Source organism: Phyllobates terribilis, unplaced genomic scaffold (assembly GCF_046119375.1).
Source record: "Phyllobates terribilis strain yellow unplaced genomic scaffold, ASM4611937v1 Scaffold_1__5_contigs__length_1240528914, whole genome shotgun sequence".
NCBI classification, from domain to species: domain Eukaryota; kingdom Metazoa; phylum Chordata; class Amphibia; order Anura; family Dendrobatidae; genus Phyllobates; species Phyllobates terribilis.
Window position 1 is genome coordinate 537,394,091 of NW_027362761.1, and position 15,594 is coordinate 537,409,684.

At 41.9% G+C, this 15,594-nt stretch overlaps 1 protein-coding gene across 2 annotated transcripts in view; it reads left to right on the forward strand.

Annotated features, from left to right (window-relative positions):
• Positions 1–15,594, forward strand: part of LOC141268775 (von Willebrand factor A domain-containing protein 5A-like) — a 60,602-nt gene that overhangs the window by 34,959 nt on the left and 10,049 nt on the right. For both annotated transcript variants that reach the window (XM_073680351.1, XM_073680352.1), the window contains exons 3-8: positions 7,624–7,826; positions 9,670–9,892; positions 12,569–12,738; positions 12,858–12,972; positions 13,195–13,364; positions 14,488–14,576. In XM_073680351.1, the coding sequence (XP_073536452.1) occupies positions 7,624–7,826; positions 9,670–9,892; positions 12,569–12,738; positions 12,858–12,972; positions 13,195–13,364; positions 14,488–14,576 (970 nt within the window). The remainder of the gene's footprint in view (positions 1–7,623; positions 7,827–9,669; positions 9,893–12,568; positions 12,739–12,857; positions 12,973–13,194; positions 13,365–14,487; positions 14,577–15,594) is intronic.

Here is a 15,594-nt window from a genome sequence, read left to right on the forward strand (position 1 = left end):
GTAATGGCCTGCATATGGGAAAAGAGAAATATCGAATTAGAAGAACTATACTACATTTTGTAATTGGAGGGAGGGAGTTCGTAATATTACACCTACTACATATTGGGATAGGATCTTGGAGATGGTAATACCCCTTTAAGGCTGAGTTCACACGATGCGTTTTTTATGCTTTTCCGCTGCGTTTTTTTCTGTGGCGGAAACGCATTAAAACCGCTTGGTAATAGGTCTGCCATGTAGAGCAATGATGATCCGCATGTGCTGTGCACATGATGCGGAAATTTCCGCTGCGGATTATCATTGCGGCACAAACCGCAGCATCACCAATTCCGGTGCGATATTTTTTTTTTTTTTTTGCGGTGAAATCGAGCGCATTGATTTGCATTGAATCGCAGCAAACCTGCATGTATAATTGTTGGCATATGCAACAGATTAGGAATTATTATAAGTGAAAGGAGGACTTCATACTAACCAGACAGCAGATGGGGATAGTGTGTAAAGTTATATGCTTGCTGTAATGTGGGGAGGGAAGCTCTCAATTGCTGGTTGTTTTACTTCCTGTGTTTTTTTCTTGAATGTGTTATGTCGGCACCACACGGACTGTGTGACACTGAATTGTATCTCATGTTTAACCAGTATGAAGTAAATACTGTTTACTCAAGATATCTTGCTGATTGAAGCTCTCGTAAGTACAGTGGTGACTGTATGAAGATGCACTCTGCGACAGGTTATGGGCCCAGACACTACAGGCCCACACTACAAGCCCAGGCAGCAGGATCCCGGTTTATAACCCCAGATAATGGAGCACACAGATAAGCTCTGTAAACAGAAGGAAATAAATCCAGATACAGAGTGACAAAGGAATTCATGATCCCAGCAGCTGGATATAATTACAGAGAATTCAACACAGGCAGGACATACAGGAACTATCGGCAAGAAAAAAACAGGAGAATATCTTCAGTACAACTCTCTAAACAAGTAAGACTATATAAAGATGATGAGTAACACAGAACTGAAATTCACAGTAGCTAAACTGAATAGTGGAAATTCAAAGTAGAGATGTTATCTAAGGATGATTTATGGGAATTAATTGTTACAGAAAGACCAGATCAAGATAATCAGACATGGGATAAGAAGAATAGACAAGCGAGAGCCACCATTAGCTTATTAGTGGATGATGCTCAATTAATACATATAAGAAATGAAGAAACAGCTAAAGGAATGTGGGAAGAATTAAGAAAACTGTATGAAAGACCTAGCTTGAATCACAAGTTATTTTTATTAAGAAAGCTTTACAGTATGAGATTAAGTGCAAATGACGACATGCAGAAGCACATATTCTCAATGATGGAAGTGATATCACAGCTAAGATCTATTGGTGAAGACATTAAAGAAAGTCATGCAGCAGCTATATTATTGTGCAGTTTACCAGATTCGTATACAGCCTTGATAAATGCCCTTGAGACGAGACCAGAAACTGATATTGCATTAGATTTTGTGAAAACAAGACTAATAGATGAATATCAGAGAAGAAAAGAACAAAGAAATGATTTTTCTGCTGAAAAGGACAGTGAAAACGCTCTTAAAGCTACAGAATTTAAAAAACCCTATAATAAAGAGACGAGAATGCTTCAGATGTAAGAAAAAAAAGTCATTTAAAGAGACTGTACCATATGGAAAGCAGAACAACAAAAATTACAACATAAAAAGCATACACAGAAAGTAAAAAACACAATTTCCGATTCATGTGAGAATAATTGGAATGGCACATTTAAAGTAACAGACAAGAAATCATCGCTTGGTTGGTTTATTGATTCAGGAGCAACAAGTCATATGACAAATGACAAGAATTTCTTTACTGATCTTGATGTAGATGTAACGGGTCTGGGAGGCGGAACCTCTGAGCTACTATACAAGGGGGCAAGGGGGCGGTCCTTGTAAGGGAGCGGGTGGCGACCAGGGTTGACGGGCAGGCGGTCACAGCAGGTGACCGGGACAGTCTCTGAATGAACGGACAGGAGGTCACAGCAAGTGACCGGGGCAGTCTCTGGATGAACGGGCAGGAGGTCACGGCAAGTGACCGGGGCAGTCTCTGGATGAACGGGCAGGAGGTCACGGCAAGTGACCGGGGCAGTCTCTGGATAAAGGATTGGTACGACCTGTGGCGGCAGATGATAGACTTGAGCTCCCAGGTGAGCAGGCGAGAGTCTCTGGATAAACGGGTGGTCACAGCATGTGACGGCGGAGCCTCCAGGAAGACCAACAGACAGGTAGCAGATGAGCGCTCCCAGGTGAGCGGGCAGGAGTCTCTGGACAGGCGGGTGGTCACAGCACGTGACGGCAGAGCCTCCAGGAAGACCAGCAGACAGGTAGCAGATGAGCACTCCCAGGTGAGCGGGCAGGAGTCTCTGGACAGGCGGGTGGTCACAGCACGTGACGGCAGAGCCTCCTGGTAGGCTAGCAGACAGGCAGCAGATGAGCGCTCCCAGGTGAGCGGGCAAGCTGGTCCTTAGACAGACTGACAGGAGTTGGAAGGCAGACCGTCGGACCTCAGGCTAGCAGGCAGGTAGCAGGATATCAGGCAGGAATTAGACAGCAGACTGGCAGGTATCTGGCAGGTAACTGGCAACGGGACCTGAGGGCTGAAGCAGAGTAGTGAACAGTGCTACAACATTGCTCGGGCACCTCCATTTTGGAGGAGGTGCCTTTTATATGGCCGGGGACTCCTTAGGATGGCGCGCGCGGTCCCTTTAAGAGAGGGGGAGCGCGCGCGCCCTAAGCATACTGCCGGGGAAGGAGCGCGTGCCGGAAGCAGCGGGGAGAGAAGCGCTGGAGGACGCCGCGCCAGGAGCGGGGAGGTGAGAGGGACGGCGTCTCTGCCTAGAAAGGGGCAGAGACGCCGATGCTACAGTAGATAAGAAAGAAGCCATTTATCTTGCAGATGGAAGCAAAATAACCGCAGAAGGTATCGGACAAGGTATGCTAAATTGTTCAAACAAGTTCGGACAAGATTCAAAGATACTTGTACAGGATGTGTTGTATGTTCCAAAATTGGAAGGCGGATTATTATCTGTGAAATGTTTAACAGCAAAAGGACTTGCAGTAAAATTCAAAGACAATGAGTGTGCAATTATTGCAGGGAACAAGGTGATAACCAAAGTTAAGGCAGATGAACAATTATATCATTTTGACACGCCAAAGGAACAGATGAAGGTATGTACACATGATCACAAAAACTGTATTCACATGTGGCATAGACATCTAGGACATAGACACCCTGACAGTATAAGGGAACTAAAGAGAAAAGAATTGACAAAAGATTTAAAGATATCAGATTGCTCAATTACTATAAGATGTGAATGTTGTATAAAATCCAAAGCCACAAGGATATCTATTCCAAAAGAAAGTGAGATGAAAAGCGAAAGACCACTTGATTTGGTGCATACTGACGTATGTGGACCCATGAAAGTGACTACATCAGGAGGCAATAGATACATGTTGACTTTTATAGACGACTACTCAAGATACACAGTCACATACTTAATTAAGAACAAAAGTGAAGTTTTTGATAAACTTGTAGACTATGTAACAAGATCAAGTAACAAATTTCAAAGGAAGCCAATTGTCATCAGAAGTGATAATGGAGGTGAATTTACAGGTCACAGAATAGAAGACTACTTAAGACAAAATAGAATAGAACACCAGAAAACTGTTCCATACACACCTGAACAAAATGGAGTAGCAAAAACAGAACTCTAACAGAAATGATAAGATGTATGCTGATGGATTCCAAACTACCAGAGAAATGTTGGGGTGAGGCAGCAATGACAGCTACATATCTACAGGACCGACTTTTTTCCAGAAAACTGATGAAAACTCCATATGAACTGTGGCAAGGTATGAAACCAAGTGTCAATCATTTAAAAGTTTTTGGATGTAAAGTTTTTATATTCAGTCCAACAGAAAAACTTTCCAAACTTCAAAACAGATCCATGGAAGGAATATTCATTGGATATAGTGAAAATTGCAAAGGATATAGAATCCTAGATCCCAAAACAGAGTTACGGTGAGTAACAGTGTGACATTCATTGAAGATTTAAATGAAGACATTATGATTTCAGTTGAAACAAAAAATGAGAAAAACAATAGTGACATAACTGAAGAAATATCTGATGAGAAAGAAGTAGAAATCAATGAAGAACAAAATACTAAAAGTGAAGAATCACAACTACAAATAGACACAGAACCACGACGTTCAATGAGAGAGAACAAAGGAAAACCACCAAAACGTCTCTCATACAAGACAAGCATAAGAAAAATCTATGAGCCTACCTCTTGGGAAGACATATCTAAACTTCCTGAAGAAGCTAATAAATGGATAAAAGCAACAGAAATTAAATCCATGCATGATTCAAATACATGGACACTAATAGATTTGCCAGACGGAAGAAAAGCCATAGGATGTAAAATACCAAACAGATGGCACAGCTGAAAGATACCGAGCAAGACTCGTAGCTAAAGGGCATTCTCCATATTTTTGAGAAGACTATGATGAGACATTTGCTCCAGTTGTTAAACACACTACAATAAGAACTTTACTTACAGTTGCAGCAATGAAACAGATGGAACTGAGACATCTGGATGTAAAGACAGCTTTTTTGAATGGAGATCTAACAGAAAACATTTACATGGAACAACCTCCAGGATTCAAAGATGAAAGAAATCCAAACAAAGTTTGCAAACTTCAGAAAAGCATATATGGTTTAAAGCAAGCAGCTAAAGCGTGGAATGACAAAATCACGGAAGTACTTACAAATGAAAAATTTCAAAGAAGCAAAGCTGATCCATGCTTGTACACAAAAAGGCTGATTAATAGATGGATTTATGTACTCCTATATGTAGACGACATTTTGATTTGCTTTAAACAAGAAAGGGATAAAGAAAACATTCTAAAAATCCTGAAGCAACATTTCGAAATCAAAGACTTGGGAAATGTGAAACAGTACCTAGGAATACAGGTAGAAAGAGAAGAAGACAGAAGTTTCCTACTGAATCAAAATCACATGATTCAAAACATAACAGAAAAATTTGGATTAAAGGATGCAAAAACAGTAAAGTCTCCAAAGGAAACTAATTATCTCAAAGAGATGAACAGTGAAAAAAATATGCTACCAAATAATGAAGAATACAGAACAGCAATAGGAAAACTACTGTATCTAGCGACCGTTACAAGACCAGACATCGCAGCAGCAGTAGGAATCCTGAGTAGAAAGGTATCAAAACCAAATAAAGCTGATTGGAATGCCGTGAAGAGAGTTAATGCATTATTTGAAAGGAACTAGCAATGTTAAGCTGAAATTACCCACAAGTGATAATTGCATTTTAACAGGATATGTTGATGCAGATTGGGCTGGAGATCCAACTGACTGAAGATCTACCAGTGAACATATTTTTTTCTCTCAGGTTCACCAATAAGTTGGACAAGTAAGAAACATTCAATTGTGACACTGTCTTCAACAGAAGCAGAATATGTTGCCGCAGCACATGCGAGTCAAGAAGTACTGTGGTTAAGACAATTGTTGACAGAATTAGGACAACCACAGTTGGAACCAACAAAACTGAAAGAGGACAATCAAGGATGTCTTGTTCTTGCTCAGATGGAAAGAGTCAATCCAAGAACCAAGCATATTGATGTGAAATATCATTTCTTGAGAGATCATCAGGAACAAGGAGTCTTGAAGTTAGAGTATTGTCCTACAGAAGAAATGACAGCAGACATCTTCACAAAGGCGTTGAATGCTGATAAACACCAGAGACTAATAAAAAAGTTGGGTTTGATTGAATAAGTCTTTACTGTTGAGAAATGGTGTTGGCATATGCAACAGATTAGGACTTATTATAAGTGAAAGGAGGACTTTATACTAACCAGACAGCAGATGGCGATAGTGTGTAAAGTTATATGCTTGCTGTAATGTGGGGAGGAAAGCTCTCAATTGTTGGTTGTTTCTTACTTCCTTTGTTTTTTTTCTTGAATGTGTTATGTCAGCAGCACACGGATTGTATGACACTGAATTGTATCTCATGTTGAACCAGTATGAAGTAAATACTGTTTACTCAAGATATCTTGCTGATTGAAGCTCTCGTAAGTACAGTGGTGACTGTATGAAGATGCACTCTGCGACCATAATATCTATATATGCGGATTTTCTGCATTTCAATGTAAAACAATAGGCGCAAAATCGCGCCGCAGCTCGTACCCGGGTTGGGAGAGGAGGGTGCTACTCCAGTCATCCGACCACTGCTCTGGCTGATAACAGTGAGAGCAGCATAGATGGGAGAAGCAGCAGCCTGCTCCTCCCAGCCCTCGTGCCAGCGCCAGTAAAAAAAAGAATAAAGAGTGAAAATTTAAAAAAACAAAACCTTCATACTCACCTGTCCGGCGACCCCTGGTGTTCTCCTCGGTGATGCTTACTCTTCAGGGGCTCGCGGTACACTGCAGGGCACAGGCTCGCGCCCCACAGTGTACTTCCAGGACCTGCGGTGACATCACTGGTCACCTGAGGGTCACGCGAGCATCAGGTGATGGGAGACGTTACCTATCAGCTAATGGTCGCGTGACCATCAGGTGATCAGTGTTGGCAGCAATCAGCTGATCGGTCTCCTGACCAATCAGCTGATGATTAGCGTGGGAACATTCACAAGAATGTTCCCACAGTCTCTAGCTCACCGGGGCTCATCAGTTGATGAACCCCAGTGACCCCCTGCAGCATGTACACTGACGGGGTGATTTTCTCCGCCAGAGAAGTTGACATGCTGCGATCCTGAAAGACGTGCCGCATGTCAGTGTCCACGGGTGATTCGCAGCCTCTGAAGCTCACAGCAGTTGCATAAATTACATGAATAGAAATGCTAATGAAGATTGGGTGAATGGGACTAGCTGACGCCCAGCTCTTTAGTTTGGTTATGTCAAGGTGTCAATCAGACCTTTTCATGACCAAACAAAGTAAAGAAACACACACATGTAAACACTTTATTTGAAATACAACAGACACGTTCTTTAATAATTTAAATGTACCAATAAACTCACCCCAGCTCTTATGGCAATCCAAGGGCTTAAGAAATGTCCCACCAACTTTATTTAGCTCCAAAAATCATTTATTGCTGCTCAAAAACGCATGGAAAAAACGTGTCAAAAACCAATGTAAATCTGCATGTGTGTTTTTTTTTTTTTTTTTTTTTTCTGCCAGGGAGAAGCAAAAATGCTCAGGAAATTTCTGCTTCAATTCCTGAAACGTGTGCACATACCATAACTATGGGACCTAGCCTTTTTAGTTATGCCCCTGGATTTTGGAGAGTCGGTAACATTTTAGACTGGCACCCTCTCCGCTGAGCTCTCCAGTTAGTATTTCTGACATATAATGACCATACGGTGCCTGATGAAAAATAAATCACTTTTCAGACAGTAGATTTCCAGATCAAGCTTTATACAGATATTAAACTAGTATGACATGTTGGAATTTTTAATCTATAAAGCCTGAAGTATTATGATTGCAGCACTGGAGTACAATATCCACTTCTGAAGGGTACATGACTTGCATAAGAAGAATTCCTATTCTCTATGTTCAGTTCCTCTGCAGGGGATCTCAGTTGACGTCCAGGTGAAAGGCTTTGTGGCTGATGTGTCTGCAACGCTCAAGTACAAGAATGAGGAGGAGAAGGCGGTGGAGGCGGTCTTTGTGTTCCCCATGGATGAAGACTCTGCTGTCTACAGCTTTGAAGCCACAGTGGAGGGGAAGACCATAGTAGCCGACCTCCAGGAGAAGGAACAGGTAATTTTAAATGGTCAATAACAAAATATTTGTAGGTCGGAAGTGTAACTTTAAAGGGGGATTCCAACACCAGCAGCTTACACACGCGAGCCAAAAGATATCTGTGAAACTGAATGGAGTGTGAATACCCCTTTTTAATACGCCAATACAAAAACCTACCAAGTGCCATGTATAATACTGGTGTCATCTTATGTAGCAGAAAAACTTTTATGCCCCCTCTGGCATTATGTGCAGGGTGCAAATACTACCTCTGCAACCCTTCTAGCTGTGCTCCAAGTGAAGTTCTCCAGGGACCCATTTTTCTAAGCCACAGCCTACTGCCCGCTGTAGTGCGTTGAGCTGCCCATCTGATCTGATCTGAATTGTCTAATGGATCCCACTCCCCTCCATTAAGAGGAACAAGGATCAGACAAATGGAGTCTTGCCTATATAAGTGAATGGGGCTTTTTGTAGGGGACTATGGAGAAAATTGGTGTTGAATGATCAGTCCAATCTTTTCTGGACAGCACGGTGACTCGGTGGTTAGCACTGCAGCATTGGGGTCCTGGGTTCAAATCCCACCAAGGACATCTACAAGGAGTTTGTATGTTCTCCCTGTGTTTGAGTGGGTTTCCACCGGGTTCTCCGGTTTCCTCCCACTCTTCAAAGACATACTGATAGGGAATCTAAATTGTGAGCCCCAATGGGGACAGCGATGATAATGTATGTAAAGCGCTGCGGAATCTGTTGGCGCTATATAAAAATAATAATTAATAATAATAATAATAATAATAATATTATTATGGACGGCTGGCTTTAGAAGGTCTTCAGGTTGCTTTTGAGAAATTCCATTTAATGAGTTCTAAAAAATGTGTATATGTGATGATGGTTATTAAAGGGAACCTGACAGCTGATACGTGCTGCCCGATCTACATCCAGCATGTATAAGTTCTGTCAACTCTGTTTTAACTCTGAAACGCTGCGGTGTCTCAAAAAAAAACATTCTTTTAAATGCTGCCAGGGACCGAGCCGCAGGAAAACTAGTTGGACAGGTTGGTCCACAGTGGCATCTCTCCGCCTTCTCCCTGTGAGTGACAGGTCTCTCTACCTGTACATGCACAGAGGGAGAGACCTGTCAGTTATTGGCAGTGGACAGGGAGAAGCCGCAGGGGACCCACCTGTCCGACTATTCTCCTGTACAGCTTGATCCCGGAGGCATTTAAACTGTCAGATCCCTTTAACTAAAACCATGGCCATTACTTTCCTATTAGACAAATTTTACGCTTTTATTTTAATTTTTTTTTTTTTCTCACTCAGAACTGACTTTGCTTTTTATACAGAAACTGGAACTGGTCTCCCTGCAGTGCCCGCAGTGCTCCCGCAGGGGAAATAAGGCCTTACACTTTTCTCATTCAATTCAATGTGCTGGGTCCTCCAGAGCAAGAGACACTTGTAGACTCTCTCCACTTTGCTTAATTGACAGAGGTCCCAAGAGGACAACCTGTAGAGAGATGTGGCTGTGTTTTTGGAAGAAATCCTCTAAAATACATACATACAGCCAGCTCTGGCAAAAATTAAGAGATCACTGCAAAATTTTCATTTTTCCTGATTTTTTCTCTTTATAGGTATATTTTTTAGTAAAATGTATATTGTTGTTTTAGTCTATAAACTGACAACATGTCTCCAAAATTTAAAGCTAAAAATTTTGTATTTATTTGCAGCAAATGATAAAGCGTCAAAATACTAAAAAAGAAACCGTGCTTTCAGACCTCAAATAATTGTCTCTTAATACATATAATAAAAATTTTATTCATTTTTCTAATTTTGCACAACCTTTTCAGACTGGTTTGTCTATAATCCTCAGGCTCACAAAACGTACGATGAGGCCATCAGCCAGGGCCTGCAGGCTTTTCTTCTGGAAGAAGATGAGAGTTCTGGAGACATCTTCAGCTGCAATGTGGGGAATCTACTATCCGGTCAGGAAGCAGAAGTGACCCTGAGTTTTGTTCAAGAGCTGCAAATTGAAGCAGATGGGGCTGTGCGCTTTGTTTTACCTGCAGTCCTCAATCCCCGATACACCCCGAAAGGTACAGCTACACATCCAGAGAGAAACTGGTGTCCGAGTAATGGCTGGATAGAATGTGCACAACCCAAAAAAATACCCTGGAGATCACATTTCTGGGGATTTTCTATATATGTGAATGTAGTAATCTAAACGCAATAATATTCCAGTTTTTCTATAGAATTATTCTACAGAGACATAGATTACATTATTTTGTACTGAGTTTCAGCCTGTTTTATACTCCAGAGCTGCACTTACAATTCTGCTGGTTGTTATTAGCAATATCAGACAGCTTGTTAGACATTGCTGAACAGAATAAACTTAAGATGGAAACAAAATGGGCATATATACGCTGCTGTAAGTAAATACTAATAATATAAATAACATAGGATACTTGGTAAACAGTGTTTTTGAACAAAAAGCCTAAAAATCATCCCACAGCGACAAGGTGACCCCAAAATGGCCACAGTGTGAACATGCTCTTATATGTCGCAGGTATACCAACTTATACTCTCTTATTTGTTTGTTTTTTTGCCGAACAGAGCTCTTATTATAGCAGTGCAGGGAAAGTCACTTTTCAGATTACTCTACAGTATTTGGTGAAATAGCCACCATATATATTAAAAAAAAAAAAAAAAAAAAAAAGTCCCACCAAAATTTGTTGCTTTGGATGACAAGTGTCTAATACCTGTGGTGGGCTTCCTGACCGTCCCCTAATATCATTTATTTTAGTTAAATGACTGATTACACTTGAGCAAAAAGATTTGTAGGACCCTGGTCCAGCGTCCACATCAATAGTCCTTGGCTGCCAGACCAGAGATCTCCGGCATCCACGGCGCTTCTCCTCATTAGTAGGTCCTGCGCCATTATATTATGGTGAGATGAACACATGACGTCACGAGGACTTAGTAATCAGAAGAGTCGACAGGGATGTTGTAGGTTTGCAGGGATCTGGTAAGGTGGCCATGAACTACTAATGTGGACACTGGACAGAGGTCCTTCGAATTTCTTTGCTCAGCTCTGATCCTTTCTTCTCCATGTGGAGCCAGCATGTTTGAGGTGAGCCTGGAAGGAAGCTATCAGATGAACCAGCGTCTGATAATCGGGCTGCATTTACACATCCATTTGAGTGTTACAGACCAAAGTGGGGGTTTTGTTTTTTCAAGGGTCATCCTAGCTTCTGTTTTCTTTTTTTTTTTTTTTTTTTTAATCCCTTTTTTCACAACTATCTGACCTTTTTTTTATCCATTGACTCTTAATGTATCAGTTAAACGCGGATGGAACTCTGAAGTACAAACTGTGTTCCTTTTGATCCATAAAATCGGTTAAGAATCGGACACTTACTGAGTCTCCTGGAGCAGACACACGAATCCGTTTTTAAAACTGATGTGTATGTAATGTGGTGCAGGGCGGTAATTGTGAGAGAGCTATTAGTCTTCCCCGCCCCACCACACTACATGTAAATGGTGGTCCTGGCTAGGTGTATGTTCTTGTTACCTGGGTGATACGAGTCTGCAGAACGCCTGCTGCTGTTGTGCTTGGCAGGCCAGGACCAGATGTTATGGAGATGAATGAGGGAGACGAGTCCAAAAATTAAACTTCTTTTTACTGAACAGTAACTTGTTAGGAATTATGTATGTCAGATAATGGGTCGAATGTTTCAATTGCATTAATCATGCATGGACATTTCTCTGTTACATTTAATGACACATCTTTCCTTGCACTTCACAATCCTGCATATCATGACTGTCCAGCAAACTCTTATGGGAAGCTCAGTCTTCCCATGTGTGGGCCGCATGGCTCGAGGTGTAACGCTATGGCCCCTTAGTTATAAGTTCCCAACTGACTAATGAGGATCTCACTGCTCGAGGTACGTCTGTGCAACTCCTCACTAGAACCTTGAAAGTTTACTGTTCTCTGTAACACAACTCATGTCCCATTATGGTGACCATGGCTTCCTTTCAATGTATAGAATTGTTCGCTAGCGTCCTTCTGATACAGTTCCCTCTGACTTCAATCCCCTTTTAAGTGGTCCTTCTATTCCTCTCTGGGCGAAGTACTGTACCATTTAAATGGCCTCTCTGGTCTGGGCTCCAATCCGTCAATATCTCTCCTCACGTTTCCTCAGGACGCAGTATATGATGTCCTTCTTCCTTGCACACAACACTCTTTAGCATGTCAGTCTGCAAGCTATCAGACCTTGGGTCTTTCACTACTGGTTGCTGGGCTCTATCTGAGTCATAACAGGAAATCTGCCTCAGCTAGTGCCAATATAACGCCTCCTATCCTGGGCTAGTCCCAGCTATTAACTCTATCTGTAGCAACTAGCTGTTGCTAGGCAGAAAATTAACACCTCAACATTTCACCAAATAGACAATATCCGGTTTAACAGCGTACAATGCATTATATAGCCGTCACATCTTCAAGGGGTGTGGGCAGCACCTCCACTTCCTTACATGTATATGGATCAATCAAACTCTGTGGGTCAGTGTGCTGTCCGAGGAAAGAAATGGACAGCATTTGGACATGTCACACGACTGTAACCTTAGCTAACATTTTAGTATAGACAACTTTAAGACATCAGAAAGCAAAACAATAGACCAAGCTCTGTGTAGACCTGAAACAAGCCGGGAATGCTGTGAAATTGAAGAATAATCAATGCACTTTTATTTTAACTTATTTTATTTTCCTCTTTCTGTAGGTCAAAAAGTAAATGTGACTGCCACTTTGCCAGAGCTGCCGCTAAGTCAGATCCCATACACACTGAGCCTGACGGCTAAATTTCGGTCTGCATATGGTATAACGAAGATTGAGTCTAGCTGTGACCTCACACCTCTGAAATATACCAAAGATGACAAAACCGAGGCTGAGGTGAGTTTATAACTAAGGACAATATCCATGTACTGTAGATCTTTACTGATTTTGTTTTCTTAATTTTATACATTTGCCATGAACATAACCCTTCTCTCCGTTTCATACTTTTCCCGCAGGTGTCATTGGCTGAGGGACATAAGTTTGACCGAGACGTGCAGCTTCTGGCTTACTTCTCCGAGGTGAATAAGCCAAATGTAGCGATGGAGGATGGGATTTCTGATGCTGAAGCAGGTGGGTCACGGAAGGAAAACTGAACAATGATTCTCCGCTATTCTTCAAGATGGATTCCTCTAGAATAAAAAGGAGATTTAGGGAGACTACACTTGGGGTGTGGATCTGGGGACTCCTTTCCTGGAAGTTCCAATGTGGCTTTTTTTTTTTTTGTTTGTTTTTTTCTAAATCCCTGAACCGTAAACCATAAAATAACCAATAATTTGATTTTTCATCATAAAGGCTCCATCATGGGTGACCCTGTTGTTATGCTGAATTTCTACCCTGGTTTCCCGGAGACTCAGGAACAATCAGCATGTGGAGAGTTTATCTTTGTGGTGGACCGGTCTGGGAGTATGGAGTGTCCAATGAATTCAGAACCAAATGCTCAACCACGTATTCAGAGTGCTAAGGTCTGTGCACATGACAGCAGAGAAGAACTTAAATATACTTTAAAAGCTATGGTCGCCTAATCCAAGTTTGACCTTTTTCTCTTTTGGGATCGTCTCTCCCAGTTATACGGACTGGGGGAGGTCTGTGTGTATTCAGGGTGCTGTGCTCTTCACTACTCCTATGTCAACACAGCTTCTATCCTGCACTTATTTTTCTTCATGTGCTTTCCTCATTTCTCCACACTATAAAGATCTGTGTATAACCCCCTTTTCCTGGTGCTATCTCTAACACTGAGCGAAGGGAGGAGGGAGAAAAGGGCTGTCTAAGCAGCTCTGATGGGTTTTGTACCATTTTTGTAGACCACTCACCTTGATAAAGTACTTACAGACAGTCTGCAGTAGCAAAATGATAGAAAATCTAATGTGACTCCTTGCTTGTACTCACTGAAGAAGCGATCTGGGCCAGGGTGTAGGCATTGAATAATTTTATGTGCCCGGATCAAATGAATACTCTGATTGGCACATAAGTGTCATGAGCGATGCTTAACATACACTGCGCATGCTCTACAAGATCAGGAGATGCTGATGGATGAAACATGTGGTGGAAGCAAATGTGTAGACCACTGATCAGGCTACATGGGTAAGCCTAAAATAGAAAAATCAGGATCTTTTACATATGATGGTTTATGATCATGGTAAACTCCTTTTTTAGGGTACGTGCCCACGATTAGTAATCGCTGCGGATTGGACGCAGCGCACTTGCGCAGCGTGAAAACCACAGCAGCCAGATGTTACAGCATAGTGGATGGGATTTGTAGAAATCCCTATAATTTCTCTTGCGGAGTCGCTAGTCTCCGCAAGATAAATTATATCAATACAATGTATTGATTGCGGTGAATCCGCTTGGTTCAATGAACACAAGCGGATTCAACTTCGTGCAGCGCTTTGGACGCAGCATAAAGTATAGTGTGTTCAAAGCCCATACCGATGTGTGCACACACACTTAAGGTTTGCTACTATTGTAGTTAAGGCAATATTAAGTTGGATAAACAATCAAGAATCCAGGTTGATATATTTGCACCAAAGTATCAGGACACATGAGCTGCTAATCCTGTTTTTTTTTCTATCCTTTAACCATCTCCAGGAGACCCTGGTTCTTCTTTTGAAGAGTTTGCCCCTTGGATGTTACTTCAATATCTACGGTTTTGGGTCCAACTTTGAGTCTTTCTTCTCGTAAGTAAACTGTAGATTTAATATCTCTGTGGTACTTTTTTCATTATCTTTTTGCCAGTCACGCAATTCCAAGACAGGTGAAGCATCTAGGATGTCTACATCGGGACTGAATCTTGCAGCAAGTGAGCCAAGCTGGATTTATGGAAGCTGGAGTTCTAACTATGTTTTGGGCCTAAGGAATAGGGTTTTTGCCACTGGAGGGATTGACCTCCCAGTTAGACCCCCTCCATCTGGTTTACTGAGTGGATAGAGGTCAGCTGGTTACTAACATCAGGCTCATGGAGCTAGAGCATCTGTCGGTCAGGTCTCCTAGTAAGACCTGTTGGGTACTTTTGGACTTCTGGTGGCATGAGAACTAGCAAATTCAGACCCAATGTTGGGATCCCAAAAGTTTTATGTAACACGGGAATGTACGGTGTCTAGTGAATGGAACAGTACCAATATCTCTGGTAATGATACTGAGGTGAGATATTAACAGCCTCAATATTGAGGAGAATTAGAAAATATGAAAATGTAGTTTGTCTTTTCTCCTCGTGGGAGAAAAAAAAGCAAGTGCATCTCACCCTCCCCCTCAACTACACCACCCAAGTAAACCAGTCCTAAAGTGTTATTTACGTGTCCGCCTATTAAGAAAGTCACCATACGACATATCTCCTGTAAGGAAGAGTAAGATGTGACAAAAAAAATCTTCAACATGTCTTGGACAATGAAAGAACCCCAGCAGCGACCGGTGAACCCTAGCTTCATGGGCCTCGCCGGCACAGGACAGGGTAATCTGATCAGCAATGTGAAATACAACTAGAGCGTTCACATTACTAGATCACCTATGCCTGAGCTGTAGCTATAATAGTTGTACCCTGCTGTCTCAAAAAATTACTTTTTGCATTTGGGCCCAGGAGTTTTGAGCTAAACCTTACTCCTACCCTGTGCTGATGAGGTCCAAAAAGGCTGACCTAGATCTGACTATGTTGTGACCCTTTTGGCAAACACACTAGTCATATTCCAGAACAAATTCGCA